The sequence below is a fragment of the Trachypithecus francoisi genome, unplaced genomic scaffold (assembly GCF_009764315.1).
Source record: "Trachypithecus francoisi isolate TF-2019V2 unplaced genomic scaffold, Tfra_2.0 Lachesis_group16, whole genome shotgun sequence".
Lineage (NCBI taxonomy): Eukaryota > Metazoa > Chordata > Mammalia > Primates > Cercopithecidae > Trachypithecus > Trachypithecus francoisi.
Window position 1 is genome coordinate 14,311,044 of NW_022681461.1, and position 15,726 is coordinate 14,326,769.

The window sequence follows — 15,726 nt, forward strand, 5'->3', positions numbered from 1 at the left end:
CCATAACTTTTTATAGCCTATGAAGATATCACATTTGTATAAGAGGGAAAGAAGCTCAAAGAAGTTGTTACTTGTCCCAGGTTTCACAGTTAGTAAGTGGTAGAGTGAGTGTTTGAGTTTAGGGTTATAGATCAGAGTCCCTGTGGACCAAATAACTCTGGACTCTATTAGTCCTCTAGTCACCATTGCAAACAGATTATTTTGTGCAAAATTCAATTCTAAATGATAAATAGCCAACCTGCAGAAGTAATTCTAGCTACTATTTAGTTGAGCATCTATCATGTGCCATGAATGTTACTCATTATAGCCTTGTCTTGCCAAAAAGCCTTTAAGGAAAGGGGAAGCTAAGGCCTAGAGAGGGTCAGTGGCTTCCATAAGGCAAGACATTAAGGAAAAACTGGTGTCACAAAATAACAATAGTATTGGATTATAACCCATAGAATGAAATAAATATCCATGAGTCCATCCTGATATAAATAATTAATTAAATAAAAAATAAAGGGAAGACTTGGGTCAGCTCTTCCATACAGAAGAGTTTTAATTAATAAATGTAGAAGGAATGAGGGAAATAGAAAATCACCATATACAATAATAATTATTGTAGGCAAGAACTAAAATTTGTGTGCAAAAGTTTTAAGGAGAAACAGGAAATCTGCAAAATAACCCCTCCTTTCCAAGGTATGTTTTTAATTGCAAAGGAAAAATAATAACTCTATAGTGGAGAAACACGACAGACAACACTTTAACCAAGAGACCAAGATTAACATCACCAGTAAAAAGATATATTAACATCAGCTACCTCCTGATACCATGCACTGAGAAGTACATATCATCTCTGTGGCATTCTTCCCAATAATGCATAACCTCAATCAAATATTGAGAAAACATCGGGCAAATTCAATGTGAGGGACATTCTCCAAAATAACTGACCTTCAAAAGTGTGAGGTCATGAAAGACAAGGACGGACTGGATTCACAGTCAGAGATTGGAGAGATACGTCAACTCAAGGCAATCTGGAATCCTGAAACATAGACAAGTATAGTAGTGGGAAAACAGACTGAACTCCACAGAAACTCTGTAGTTTAGTTAATGCTATCATAGAATAGTATTAACAAAATTATAAAATAATAACTCTGTAGCGGAGAAACATGACAGACAGCACTTTAACCAAGAGACCAAGATTAACATCACCAGTAAAAAGACATTAACATCAGGTACCTCCTGATACCATGCACTGAGAAGTACACATCATCATAGACTAGCATTAACTAAATTGGCTAATATTGGCTTCTTATTTTGATAGTTGTACTGTGATTACACAGGATGCTAACATCAGGGGAAGATGACCGAAGGTTATACTTTACCATTTTGCAACTTTTTCATATGTCTAAAATTATTAAAAGTTTAGACTAAAGTTATAAAGGAGAAATCTTTAGGTTGTTTATTGTTCTTTGTATTTTGACTCTATTTAATGTAATTTTTAATGCCCAGGCTTGAGTAGTAGAGTAAAGGGAAGAATGGGGGCAGCCCTCAAAACAAAGCTGTCTTATCTCATGTAGCCACTGAGTTGCTTAGAGGTGTTCCTGAATACTTCTCTCTGCCTCATGCAGCTGTTATAGCCTTTTGATTTTGAGGATACGATGTGAGTGTAACTTTCACTTGGGTTGCAGGGTAGTTGCTGCACACAACTGCAAGGACTTTGGACTCAGAAAGATATGAATTAAAAATCCCCTCTCTCCTGATTAGTAAGCTGTGTTCTTGACCAAGGTATACAGCCTCTCTGAGTCTCTGTCCTGATGGATAAAGCAAATAACAATATCTTCCTGTAGGGTTGATATGAGAATGAAAGATAAGGTATATCAATGCTTAGCATATGGTACACCTTGAGTATATGGTGTGTGTTATTTTCACTCTTAGTTGTTATTATTATTCTTATAATTATTATGCATTGGCTAGGTCCAGGTGAGACATGAGGAAACACAGTCATGATTAGTATCTCTAAAACCTAGAAATGTTTATAAGAACATCTTTTAAAGGCAGGGGGCACGACTATTAAGATCTTTGGAGAGAGAAGGCAGAGAATGGGCCTTGGATAATTAGAAAAATGGACTCAAAGACATAAACAGAGACATGCTGGTATGGACATTTTAAGCAGATATTAATTGACCAACATTTTTTTTCCCACCGGCTCCTGTATTTTTCTTAATGGCAAGTAAAACTGATGAATTATTTGGATAGAAAGCTAATTAAACGAGAAAATCAAGTGAGTTAGGGAAGCTGAAGTGAAAGTTACCTTCGCCTTGGGGGCTGGTGTTTTGCGTACAACTCGATTTACAGTAAACCATTGTTGAATATTAAATATTTAGCACGATTACATTTGGAACACCATATGTTTGGCAAGATGTCTCATGCCCCAGATGCTCTGGAAGTGGGAAACACTGAGTCAGGAAATGATGACTATCTTTTGCTATTTTAATGTCCAGGGCCCAGCATTTCCATTATTATTTTTAAATTTGATATAGGGAAGGATAGGTTGAATACTGGCCAGTAAAAATGCCCTCGGTTTCTACGACGTTTGTCTTCTAAGGAACTTGCGTAATCTTAGTTGCCTAAGATTAGGGAAAGGGTGGGTGGTATTCTCCCCATTTTACTGATAGAGAAAACTGCATCAATAAGTCTAGAAGTAATTCTAGAAGAAGGTAGTACTTGGCTTAAGTTTAGATTTTTTTTTTTTTTTTTTCTCCAGTATATTCTTTTTACCGCTTCTGTTCAGGTATTTGGGTAACTTCCCCTTGGAAAGATGAAGTTTTGAAATAATTAGCTGGATTTCATAGCTCTAGTTTCCATGGCTATGGTTTGAGGTGTCCATTGTCCTGGGTTTTCCCCATATATTCTTCTACCCTTTTTCTTTCCCCAAATTCAGCTAAGGAAGTCACCCCTCACCCCGTGCCTTAGAGCTGAGTGCCCCAGCTCCCAACCCAGCCAGAGGAAGAATTACACTGGGACTGGGTTGTAGGATGCTGCTTTATGGTCTGGAGGGAGTTTGTACTCAATGCTTTTGGTTTTAACTTTGGAATTGCTAATTATCTGTATAACCCGTTTGCATCAGTGTTGTTGACTTTTCTGATTTTGACTCACACCCAAAGATGCGGGATTCACTTTGGAAATCCATACTTTTGGGGTACACTCCTCAAGTGCCCAATGATAGGCCATTGTGTCTTAATGTCTACCAGACACTAGAGGATTTAATAGGTTTTCTGATAGGAGGATGAGCTGGAAATCATGGATGCAAGGTCACGTTCAGCCCTGATCCCCTACCCTCACAACCCTAATATAATTACAGCCCCGAGGCTTTTATGTTGGTAGCCAGAAGGAACTAGTGAGCCTATCAGTACGTTTTATTAATAACAGGAAAAGACCTTGTCTATGTTAGAGCAATTTGCTTTTTCTAGAGGCACCTTGGGGAGGACGTGGAAGGGAATAAAAGCCGGCCCAGTGATTGGAGGTTTCACTCTGGGGATGGTGCCAGGAAGCCAGACAGCATTATGTCCCACCAGCTGCTCCTGCCATTGAGACGCTGCTTCCTGCTTCTCAGGATAATTACTTCACAGATGCTCGTCACTAGGAGCAAGAGTGGTACCTAAGATTTAGGGCAGCCCTGGACTAAAGCAAAGGGTTGTGCTGCTGCCTCAAGTCACTGATCACAAATTTGTCTGCTCAATGAGTCCTCTTTTGTTTACGTTTCAAAATGTATTAAAGATGAAGACTTCTTGAGTGTGTGTGTTGGGGCAGACAGGTACAAGTAACTTGACTTTGTGGGAAAGGACTTTGGCACTCAAGTTAAAAGGAAGACAGTACTATCATGACAGCTTGAAAATGGGATATACTGCCAGTGATTCAATTGTGGCTCAAGGTACGAACACTGATGCATTTGGGAAAATTGTCAGATTCATTCAGCAGAAAGCAGAACTTGGTCTTTAACAACAAGGTTGGCTCATAATTGACTCTGTTTACATCTGATATCCTCTCCTGAGGAGGGAAATGGATGCTTGATAAAATATTGCCGTCTAGAAGTCACTTAGCAAACGGAGATGTCCACATTATAGTGGAAGGGGAGGGGCAAACACATGACCTGGTTATCTCATTTGAGCCAGAAGGCAGGGACTGGGAAAATGCCATTTTATCCTTGTTTGAGTCAGGAAAAATCAGGAAGATATCCAAGGTAAGAAGTTTTTCCTCTGTTGGTGGTGGGACCCTGGGCAGAAATCAGTCAGGGAAACAGGTTTAAGTGTGATGGTTGAAGAGTCAAGTACTCACTGGAGGCTTCCAGCAGGTAAGAACAGCAGGACTGACTAGAGACCAGCAGGTTTGGAAGTTTCAAGTTAGTCTTAAAGATATTTTTAAGTCTAACTGGGAAGACTAGAATGTGGCTATGATGTATGACTTGGAGAAATAAAAACGGTACATAGGTTAGAAAATGACTATTTTATTTCCTTCAAGGTTCAGTAATAGTTGTGTGGAGGTTAATGATGAGGATCTAGTAGTTCTTATTATCTATTGCTGTTTAACAAGCCTTCCCAAAAGTTTGTGCCTCAAAACAACATAATTTTATTATATCACAGCATTTTGTGGCTCAGGGATTTGAGCAGGGCTCTGCTGGGAGATTCTTCTGCCCCACGTGGTATTGACTGGATCACTCAGTGGTGGTTAGCTAGTGGCTAGTCAGATCTGGAGGATCCAAGACATCTTTACCCATATGCCTGGTGCCTTGATGCAGAGGGCTGGAAGGTAGGGCTCAGGGGTCCCCTCCCTCTGATGTAATTTCAGGCCCTTTCCAGATGACCTCTCCAGCAGGGTGTTTGAACTTCTTAAATGGTCACTTAGAGCTCCAAGTGTAGGTGGAGCCACTTACCAAATAAGTTGCACAGAAAAAGAACAGGTTTTGGGGGAAAAGTGTTAAGTTCTGAACGTTTTGAGTTGGGATGTGTGAGAGAAGTTGAGGTGGAGATGTTCAGTGTATAGATGACAATATAGTCTGAAGATTAAAGAAGAGGCTTGAGCCACAGATGGGGATTTTGGAGCCAATGAAGTCTTTTATGACTTCAAAGCCCTGGGAAGAGATTCCAAACCAGCAAAGGAGATGGACAAAAAACAGAGCAGAAAGAAAAGAACGTGCAGAGGGAGACATTCTGGGAGCAAGGATAGGTGTAGACTCAGTAAGAGGGATTGAGCTGCAGTTCCGAGCAGGGAGGCAGGATCAAAGGACTGAGTCAGAAAATGATGACTATCTTTTGCTATTTTAGGAAATTGTTCAGGTGCTAAAAGTTTTGGCATCATGAAGACCAGGGCAAATCCTATCTCTGCCACCTGCTGGTTGTACCATTTTGAGCAGGTTCCTTACACTCCCTGTGTCTCAATTCCTTCATCTATTAAGTAAGGATACTAATATTACTTATACAATAGAATTGTTTTTTAAATGAATTAGCCATACTATCAATTTAGCAAGTGGTCTTTTTACTATTCCATGCTTTAAAGATGTTTAAAAGATCCATATCACATGATTACCTATGTAACAATCCTGCACGTTCTACACATGCACCCCTGAACTTAAAATAAAAGTTGGAAACTTTAAAAAAAGGCCCATGAGTCCAGAGGCCAGCTGATCTTTGACTTTAGAACAATTTGGTGGCAATGTTGTTAAATTTATGTGGCACGATAGCAAATGCTACATGGTGGTAAATTCTACTGTAACAAGCTTGAAAAAATTCCCATAATTTCATTTCCTAAATGATTGCATTTTAGTTACTAGTGTACTTTAAAATAAATAGTAATACATTTTTTTTTTTTACATCCGATTGCATTTTTTTTTTTTTGAGTGTACATTAAATATTTCTTGGGAGGAGGGACTAGAATGCAAGGGTCAGGATGGTCTTCCATCTGTTTTTGTAAATAAGGTTTTATTGGAACCCAGCTAATTCTGTTCATTTACATATTGTCTGCAGCTGCTTTCATGTTCCAATAGCAGAGTTGAGTAATTGTGAAAGAGATCCATGTAGATCACAAAGCTTAAAATATTTTCTTTACAAAAAATAGAAATTGCCAACTCCTGTTAGAGAGCGTTGAAGTTAGTGAAGGGGATGGAGGTTGCTTAATGGATAAAGGGACACATAGGCTTTTTTTTAGACTTCCTGGCCCCTCCCCTAATTTGTACATGTTTCTTCTTCTGGCTGTTATCCCTCTTTTGCCCATCCCTGAGACCCTAGAATACAAAAGTATCATGGCTAAAGGAGTGAAAAACACTAAGTGAAACAATGAAGATTCTTTCTTTCTTTTTCTTTCTTTCTTTCTTTCTTTCTTTCTTTCTTTCTTTCTCTCTCTCTCTCTCTCTTTCTTTTTCTTTCTTTCTTTCTCTCTCTCTCTCTCTCCCTTCCTCCCTCCTTTCTTCCTTCCTTCCTTTCTTTCTTTTCTTTTTTTCTTTTCTTTTCTTTCTTTCTTTCTTTTTTTTTCGAGATGGAGTCTCACTCTGTTGCCCAGGCTGGAGTGCAGTGGCACAATCTAGGCTCACTGCAACCTCTGCCTCTGGGCTCAAGCAATTCTCCTGCCTCAGCCTCCGAGTAGTTGGGACTACAGGCACGTGCCACCACACTCAGCTAATTTTTTGTATCTTTAGTAGAGACAGGGTTTCACCCTGTTAGCCAGGACGGTCTTGATCTCCTGACCTCAGGTGATCTGCCCACCTTGGCCTCCCAAAGTGCTGGGATTATAGGCATGAGCCACCGTGCCCAGTGGGTTTTCTTACATAGATTGATTTCCAATGGACAAACATTTTTGAGCATTCGTGATCTACAGGTTTGTTGTTGTTGATGTTGTTATTGTTGCTGTTGTCTCATAGATTTTCTTGAAACTGGAATGGAAACCATGACTATTGGCAGTTAAGTAACTAGGACTTGCTATAGCCTTATAATCTGGAACACTGATAAGGCTGCATTCATCAGATGGCATTCTTTTTTCTCCAGAAGAGGTCAGAGGGGCTGGGAATGACATAAATTGGCTGCATGATAATGCAGGGACTAAGTTACTCTGGAGCTTTTGTCTAGGTGGATGCGAGAATCAGGCCATCTTTTTAGGGTCATCATGGGAATTGCTCAAATTTTGGATCTGGTTACTACTGAGGTGAAAAACAATCTCCTGTCTGGGGAGGTGCATTCATTCTTTTTAAAAGCCCCCTGGGTTATTTAACATATTTCTCTGGGCTACAAATTACTCTGGCTTAGGGTACCAAGGGCTTTGAGAAAGTAAACAGAGAAGTGCGTAATTTATTCTGTAATCATACACTGAATCGATTTCAACAGAAGCCAAACATTTGAAGATAACTAAGTGCTATATTGTTTACTTTTAGATGCAATTTTTTTTGGTCTTAGCAGTGGCCACATTAAAAATCAATCTTCTTAGTCACAAATTACCGCCTCACACCCACCTTCTTTTTCCCCAACCAAGCCAAAATGAGAATATATGAAAGATACGCACCATTTGTATGATGAGGTAGAGAAAAATGATCTCTCAGGGCTAAGTGCAGCTGCACCTAGCAAAATTACAAAGAAAGAAACATACATTGGCAATATCCTCATCCTTCAGGTTCATAGACTGTGGACTGTTAGAACAAGGAATCTCAGGAGTTCTGGAATCAGCCTCCCACCATCTCCACCAAGATTACAGATAAGGAAACCAAAACATAGGTTTAGGAATCTCTCTGCTTTTCACCCCCTTTGTGTAGCTCATCTTCTTTCTCTTGAAACTGCTCTCAACCAAAATAAATTTGTTCTAAGAAAATTCTTGAAATATGGTCAGGTAGATTTCAATAATTCTGCAAATCTGTTAAAACTGGAATCTTTTACAGGGCCTTTGCAGTTTCCAGGGTTTAAGCTGAAGGCAAAGGGAGTAAATCCCCAGGGAAAGGATTTTAAACACCATGGAAGACAGCTTTTAGTGGAGAGTTAGGGAGGCTGTTTTAGGTCTGGTTTGAAGAAGCAGACCTTGAGATAAAAATTTCTGTGTAAGTGATTTGTTAGGAAGTGTTTCTAGGAAAAGACTTGTAGGGCGGTAGAGGATTAGAGGAGGGAGGGAAGGAGGTCAAGTAAGTGTGTAATGCTGGGCAAAGTCATGTAGAGGGTATTTTGGGCTCAATCCCATAGGGAAGTTCTGGAATCAGTGTAGGCCATGCCTTAGAGTTGTCCCATCCAAGGGGTGAGGGAGCAGAGGTATTTATACTACCACATCTGATAGTCATTCGTTAAGAGCTACCCTGGTTTGTGGAGGGTGAGATGGGGTAGGAAGTTTCAATTCTCTACCCCATGGTGGACTCCAGTAAACTGAGGGCAGCTTTCCTAAAAAGCGTCAGGCTACTGGGGGGCTTGAGAGTATCTGCTGCTGATGCCTTCCTGGTACCTTCAAATCATACTAACGGGTGCATCCACTGGTTCATCTTGCTCCCCTAGTTCATTTTGTAGAATCAGTGATGGGGTCTTAGCTTCCTTATAGCCTTTGGAAATTTTATTCTATACGAGAGTTGAGGAAAAGAAGATTTCGGTTACAGTAAATTAGCCAGAAATTCAGATATTTGGTTACCAGGTTCTCCTTTCTGCCTGTCTTAGGGAAACTCAGTTTCCAGTAAGGAGAAAGACTTAAAAATATCAGAACAGCATATATTCCAAGTAGCAATCAAAAGGAAAATAGCAATGCAATAAATGTTCTAAGCCTTAAATCTAATTACCAAGCATGCCACATCATGGTGGTTATTTTTTCCCTAAAGTGTAATCCATCTGTACCTCCAATAATAGCAGGAGTTATTGGTGTACACTTCACTGGCAAACTCATAACTCTAATTGGAAGAATGAGAAAGGAGAGGAAAGAGAGGAAGGGGATGAAGAGAGAGGCAAAAGGCTAACAGCTGGTATTGCAATTGTATAGATAATTGATCTCCTCGTGTTGAACAGAAGGGAGAATGAGATGGGGAGTAGGGGAGGAAGAGAAGGACAAAGTTAGGCTGGGCGTGGTGGCTCACACAGTTAATCCCAGCACTTTGGGAGGCCGAGGCAGGTGGATCACTTGAGGTCAGGAGTTCGAGACCAGCCTGGCCTACGTGGTGAAACCCCATCTCTACTAAAAAATATATATAAATTAGCCAGGCATGGTGGCCTGTGCCTGTAGTCCCAGATACTCTGGAGACTGAGGTGGGAGAATTGCTTGAACCTGGGAGGCAGAGGCTTCAGTGAGCCGAAGGCTGCTGTGAGCTGAGATTGTGCCACTACACTCCAGCCTGGGTGACAGAGCAAGACTCTGTCTCAAAAAAAAAAAAAGAAGGACACAGTTAGACTCACGGAAACTGCCATGGTACCAAACTGCCATGGTACCAAGTGAGAAGTTTCTTTCATGGAGCCTAAGGGTGGAAACAGCCAGTGCTGTTGAGCCTTCATGATGCACCAAGCTCTGTTCTAAGGCCTTCTTCATGAATTAACCCATTTAAACTTCCTGATGATGCTGTAAGTGAGGAAACCAGGGAACTTGCTCAAAGTCCACAGCTTGTCAGTGTTAGGGCTCAGATTTGAATCTAGGCCTGCTGGCTCCTCGGTCTGACCACAGTGTCAACCCTGGGTGCTCAGCTGGGTTTGATATCTGCCTATCATGTATGAACTCCTTCAGGTTAATTTACATGAAATCTACTTTCATCCTCTGAGTAGACATTAGCCGTCTTTTTTTAAAAAAATAGATTTTTAATTATTTGTGTAATGTACTGTGTTAGGCTGTTCCTGCATTGCTATAAAGAAATACCTGAGACTGAGTAATTTATAAGAAAACAGGTTTAGTTGGCTCATGGTTCTGAAGGCTGTACAGGAGCCATGGCGCCAGCATCTTCTTCTGGGGAGGCATCAGGGAGCTTGCAGTCATGATGGATGACCAAAGGCAAGCAGACATCTCACACAGTGGGAGCAGGAGCAGGAGAGAGGGGGAAGGCGCCACACACTTTTAAATGACGAGATCTTGCAAGAACTCACTATCACAAGCACAGCACCAAGAGGAAGGTGCTAAACCATTAATGAGAAATCTGCCCCCATGCTCCAATCACTTCCCATCAGGCCCCACCTCCAACATTGGGGATTACGGTTCAACATGAGATTTGGTTGAGGACACACATCCCAACTGTATCATGCACCAGTACATGTAAAAAAGTTAAAGTTAAAACATCATGGAAAATACTGAAGCCATGGTTTTCTTTGGCTAACACTCCTAAACGTGTGTTCCCCACTCCTTTTATCCTCCCATTAGTCTCGTTTTACTGCCTATCATTTCAGATCTTTACAAATGTATTTAGATCTTACATATATATTTTCTGAATATATGGTAATGTTTGTACTTTTTATTTAAAAAGAAAACATATTAAATATATGGTGAAGTTGTTCAAAGCCTCCCAAACTTCCTCAATTTCTGGCTGTCTTAGTATCTTAGTGATTATTTTGTGGCCTCCATAGGCCAGGAGAATACCTGATAGTTTCATCTAATAAGAGTTAGATGCAAACAAGTAGTTATGTCCTAAAATCTTAGTAGTTATGTAAAGCATTATACATATAAATTGCAGAAAAAACGGTATGTTCATTTCATTCTTAACCACAAGTGCTTAATAATGGGTGTCTGTTGGGCACCCCTAGGATCATATTGGACAGACCACCATGCTCATTGCTTGTTGCACACCTATTTCTGTGTGGTACTTGCTTATTATCACAGCAACTGCTAGAAACCAAGCTTTGCAAAAAATATATATATTTGATACCATGTATACATATGACATCAAAAGGAATATGGCACAGCCAGGTGTGTTGGCTCATGTCCGTGATCCTAGCACTTTGGGAGACCAAGGTGGGAGGATTGCTTGAGCCCAGGCATTTGAGACCAGCCTGGGCAACATAGAAAGCCCTGCCAGAAAAAATAAATAAATAAAGGAATATAGCACAATCTAATGTTGGAACTGTGTACTCCTTCGAGTTCATAATTCACATGGCGCTCACTGATGTCTACTATGGCTGTGTTTCTCTGGGGTGATTTAGTGCACAATTTGAGAACTGATTGCAGGTATAATGATACATTTTTCAGTTCACTTTTTGTATCCCACAGTATGCCTAGGAGATCTGTCCATGCTACACATAAAGATCTCCCTCATAGAAAACACTGCTGCAGAATCATCCAGAATATGAACAGACCACAGTCTATTTACCCATTTTCCTGATGAGGACCATTAATGTTATTTCTAATATTTTGTAATTTTATATAATATTGCAGTGAAGATTCTTGTTGGGTACCTCTTTGTTTGCATGGCTGAGTTGGAGAATAAAGAAATTGCTGGGCCATGGGCCTGTCAGGTTTTTTTTTGTTTTGTTTTATTTTTTTTTGAAACGGAGTCTTGCTCTTGTGACCGAGGCTGGGGTGCAATGGCGCCATCTTGGCTCACTGCAACCTTCACCTCCTGGGTTCAAGGGATTCTCCTGTCTCAGCCTCCTGAATAGCTGGGATTACAGGCAACTGCCACCACGCTAGGCTAATTTTTATATTTTTAGTAGAGATAGGGTTTCACCATGTTGGCCAGGCTGGTCTCAAACTCCTGATCTCAGGTGATCCACCCACCTTGGCCTCCCAAAATGTTGGGATTACAGGTGAGAGCAAGCACTGCGCCTGGTCTTTTTTAACTTTTAAGTTAGGGGTACATGTGCAGGTTTGTTATATAGGTAAACTTGTGTCTTAGGGGTTTGTTGTATAGATTATTTCATCACAAAGGTATTAAGTCAAGTTTCCGTTAGTTATTTTGCCTGATCCTCTCCCTCATCCCACCCTTCACCCTCTGATAGGCCCCAATGTGTGTTGTTCCCCTCTATGTGTCCATGTATTCTCATAATTTAGCTCCCATTTATAAGTGGGAACATGTGGTATTGGTATTTGGTTTTCTGTTTCTGTTTTGGTGATTTAATGAATACTAACAAATTGAACTTGGCCCTCTTTGAAGAAATGATTTCCTATAATTCCTTGAAACGTTATTGCTGGCTTATTTTTCCGAGGACTCTATACCTCATGACTCTCCCTTTGGGGAGGAATAGCTGTTCTGGAAAAGTGTGTAGAGATCACCTTATAGAAATGGGTAACTGAGATACACTAGGTCTGAAAGGCAAATGTAGGGTGTGAATAGGCTAAGAGGAAAAGGGTGATAGAAACTGATCTGAAACTGCGAAGTGTATTTCTTAGGACAACAAGGAGGCCAGTTTATTTAGAGTAAATAATTTATTTAGGACACAGATGGCAAATACCTTGCAGGCATGCCTTACATGTTCCCTGTCCCCTCCATGGCAGACACTGCCAATCTATAGTGGCGTGGTAGACATAGCCAGTCCACTGTGGCACTCATTCTCTCAGAGCCTGTACCTGGTTTTGGAATCCTCCTCACAGCCCTGGTGTGGGCACCCAAAATGAAACTGACTTGGCACCCTGGAGTCAGAGACAAGTTGGAGAAGCACGTTGAAGTTAGGCAAGAAAGGGCCGAGGAGTTCGAAGAATGCCAAACAAGGAGAATTTGGAAAACATATTTATATTTCAGACTTTATTAGCAAAATAACTGGTGATTCTGTTCTGCAAAACAATTGCAGTAAGTATTGATCTCTTGCTGCTATTTGTTTTCTTACCTTAGTTCTAAATGATACTATTCATTTATTTCTAGAAAAGTAATTTAACCACCAGGGGCCTCTTTTATTATTCTTCTCCATGAAGCACATATATTGAAAGATGTGGTCTAACAATGAAACTGTACCTATTAAGTAATAAGAACTGCATCGGCCAACAATAATCATTTTATTTAGTATTTTCACATTTCATGCACTGTGTATATTACATTTGTTAACTTTTAAATCCTCACAACAGCCCTAAGAGGTGGGTGTGATTACTGTTCCCATTTTATAGTTGAGGAAACCGAGACACAGAGAGATTAAGCATCTTGTACAAGGTTTATAGCTAGTAAGTGGTATAATCAACGAGTCTTCCACTGTTCAGTTATAACTATATAACTTCTAATTAGAAGGCGATAACGAGAATCCCCAAATGAGTTGATATAATTTTAGCCAGAAGCAAAAAGATTCGTTTTTTCAGTTTGTCTGTGCAACGTGGTCAGGGGTAAATATATCTTGTGTTTTGTTTTGTTTTTGTTTGTTTTGTTAGACTTTCCATAACGTTGAAACACTTATAAGACTCCCATTATTGTTTTTGAAGACTGCAGAGATCTGACGCCCTCAGTGGTTTCTAATCACTGTTTATCAGCAGAGTGACCTTAGGCAAGCTGTTTAACATCCTGAGCCCCAGTCTTCTTATTTATAAGTGGAGTGGTAGGGAGGACTACATAAGATAGCACATGGAAATGTTTGAATGGCACTTGGCATTTAGTAAGCACTCAACAAATACTAGCTCTTATTATGGTTATGCATTTACATCAAAGAATATGGATAGCACAGGACCTGAGGCTTACTGGATAACACAAAGGAGATAGAGTGAGGTGCAAGAGCTCAATGGACGGTAAGTTTGCTCTTCTGATCTCCTCTCCAGCATCAAGCAGGCGGGGTGACTCCAGAAGGAGAGCTCCCTGACCTCAGGATGGATATCCCAGGACACCTCCCGTATCATCTCTAAACTACAGGTGTATAAAGTGACTCTAAGTGACATTCCTTGAGCAGCTTCAGGGATCTCATGGTTAGTGATCTCAAAAGCTGCCCAGCTCTCAGCATGTCGAAGTGACCTTTGTAGGTGCTGCAGAGAGGGCCAGCCACCGGGACCAGCATGGTGCCTACTTCAAATGCCTGACGGTAACACGGTTCTGAGTGACCCACGTCTTTGGGCTTCTTTATTTTGTGATAGAACTGATTTTTCTTCTTGATGACCTCAGGCCTCTGGAAACGAGATATTTAAGATCATTTACTCCTTCCTACTGTAAAGGAAGAATTGCCTCTGCATGTGATAGGGCTAATGCCAGCTTGACCCGATATTCCTCTTAAGGGAATTTGTCCCGGAAGCAGGACTGGATCCTGATGCTGCCTTGGACTGTGATTCTTTCAGGTCTTGGATGTCAAATGCTAAATGTCTTCAGCCATCTGTGACTTTCACAGAACCATGGAGCTCAAAGAATCACCTAGGAGTCATTAGGGGTACTAGAACATCCCATTTGAGTGCATATTCTCTCTCTTGTCCTTCTCTCTAGCAACTGACTCAGCTATTACTTGGAAAATGTTAAGTCTGTAATTTATATCCTTGTCTGTGCTATGATTATTGCCAAGTTGTTTATGTCAGTCTTCAGAGTGTGGAATGCTGACGAGTGTCTATGGAAACTGAGGCTGTACTTTGGAATTCCTTTTAGTTATTAGGTATGCATTGTATGGTCCAGCAATTTGACCCCTGATCTCTGCTTCTTTTTTTTTTTCCTCTCTAGCACTGGCTTGAACCTAACAAGTCCATCTTCAAGCAAATGAAATGTAAGTATCAATCTGTGACATCACTTTTGCTACAATGTGTCCAAAGATAGATATTCTTCCCTGACAAACTTCCTCCTGCCAGGGGAAAAACAGAGTTGAAGAGGTGTTGCGGGGAGTGGGGGCTTCTCTCTCCCCAGGAGAGCTCTGTATCTTCTCCCCTCTTTTTCTATGACCCTCGCCTGCACCAGCATCCTACAGTCTCCGGGCATTTCCCCCCCACCCCCCACCATCTTTTCATTATGAGGGTTGCTAGTCAGTTGTTAAGTGTGGGAGGGGGTGCAGTATTATGGAAGATGGGAGAAGCAGATGTGTTTGGAAACTAAAATTTTACCAATGACTTTGCTGAAGACTGTATCATTCTTTTCCATTCCTTGAACTCCCTAAAATGAAAAACATTTTTTTTTTTTTTTTCTGGGCAATTGTTTTAAATCTCCGATGTTCTGAACCTTTTTTTTTTTTTTTTTTTTTTTTTTACCAGTGAGCTCTAAGCACCCGCTGGTTGTCCACCTGGGACCCTATGAGGAGGGTATTCATTGGTAATCCTGGGTGATATGATGTTTTGTTCTGGCCACTCATGCCAGACTGTAGCCAACCTGCTTTTATTTACGGTTTGGAGGAGAACTTCTGAAATGCACCTCAGAAACTTACTGCCTGCCCCCAAATCCACTTATCCCTCCACATCCACTTTCCCAGGGCTCTGAAATGCAGGTGATAAATCAGTTTCTCATCAGAGGTTAGGTGAATGCATATTATGTCACTTGTCATCATTCAAGGGATTCCTTCCTTTTTTGAATAAGAAGAAATTATTCTGGGCAGGGTTTTCAGGTGAAAGAAGGAAGAAACTGAACGTGGACTACAAACTAGCAGCCAGTGTATCTCTTCTTTAACTTTCTTCTTTTTCCATGCCTCCCTGTCCCTCTCTCCTTCTCTTCCTCCCTTCCCATTCCTCCTTCCCTTGGTCCTTTTCTTTTCCTTCCCCTCCCTCTTCCATCCTTCAAGGGCAAACTCTGGCTAGTGAGGAAGGATGGTTCAGATTACACAAGTGCAGCAGTGGGTGTGGAAAGTCCAGGGAGGCCAGGCTGCTCTGGCAAGTCTGGAACAGAGTTGGGGTGGGGCTGGAGCAGAATTGGGGCAAGACCGAAACAGAGTTAGGATGTACATCCAAATAGAAGTAGTA

The 15,726-nt window shown here is 40.9% G+C and overlaps 1 protein-coding gene across 2 annotated transcripts in view; it reads left to right on the plus strand.

Moving 5' to 3' along the window:
* Positions 1-15,726, plus strand: part of FRMD3 (FERM domain containing 3) — a 299,022-nt gene that overhangs the window by 162,066 nt on the left and 121,230 nt on the right. For both annotated transcript variants that reach the window (XM_033236977.1, XM_033236976.1), the window contains exon 3: positions 14,507-14,549. In XM_033236977.1, coding sequence (XP_033092868.1) covers positions 14,507-14,549 — 43 coding nt within the window. The remainder of the gene's footprint in view (positions 1-14,506; positions 14,550-15,726) is intronic.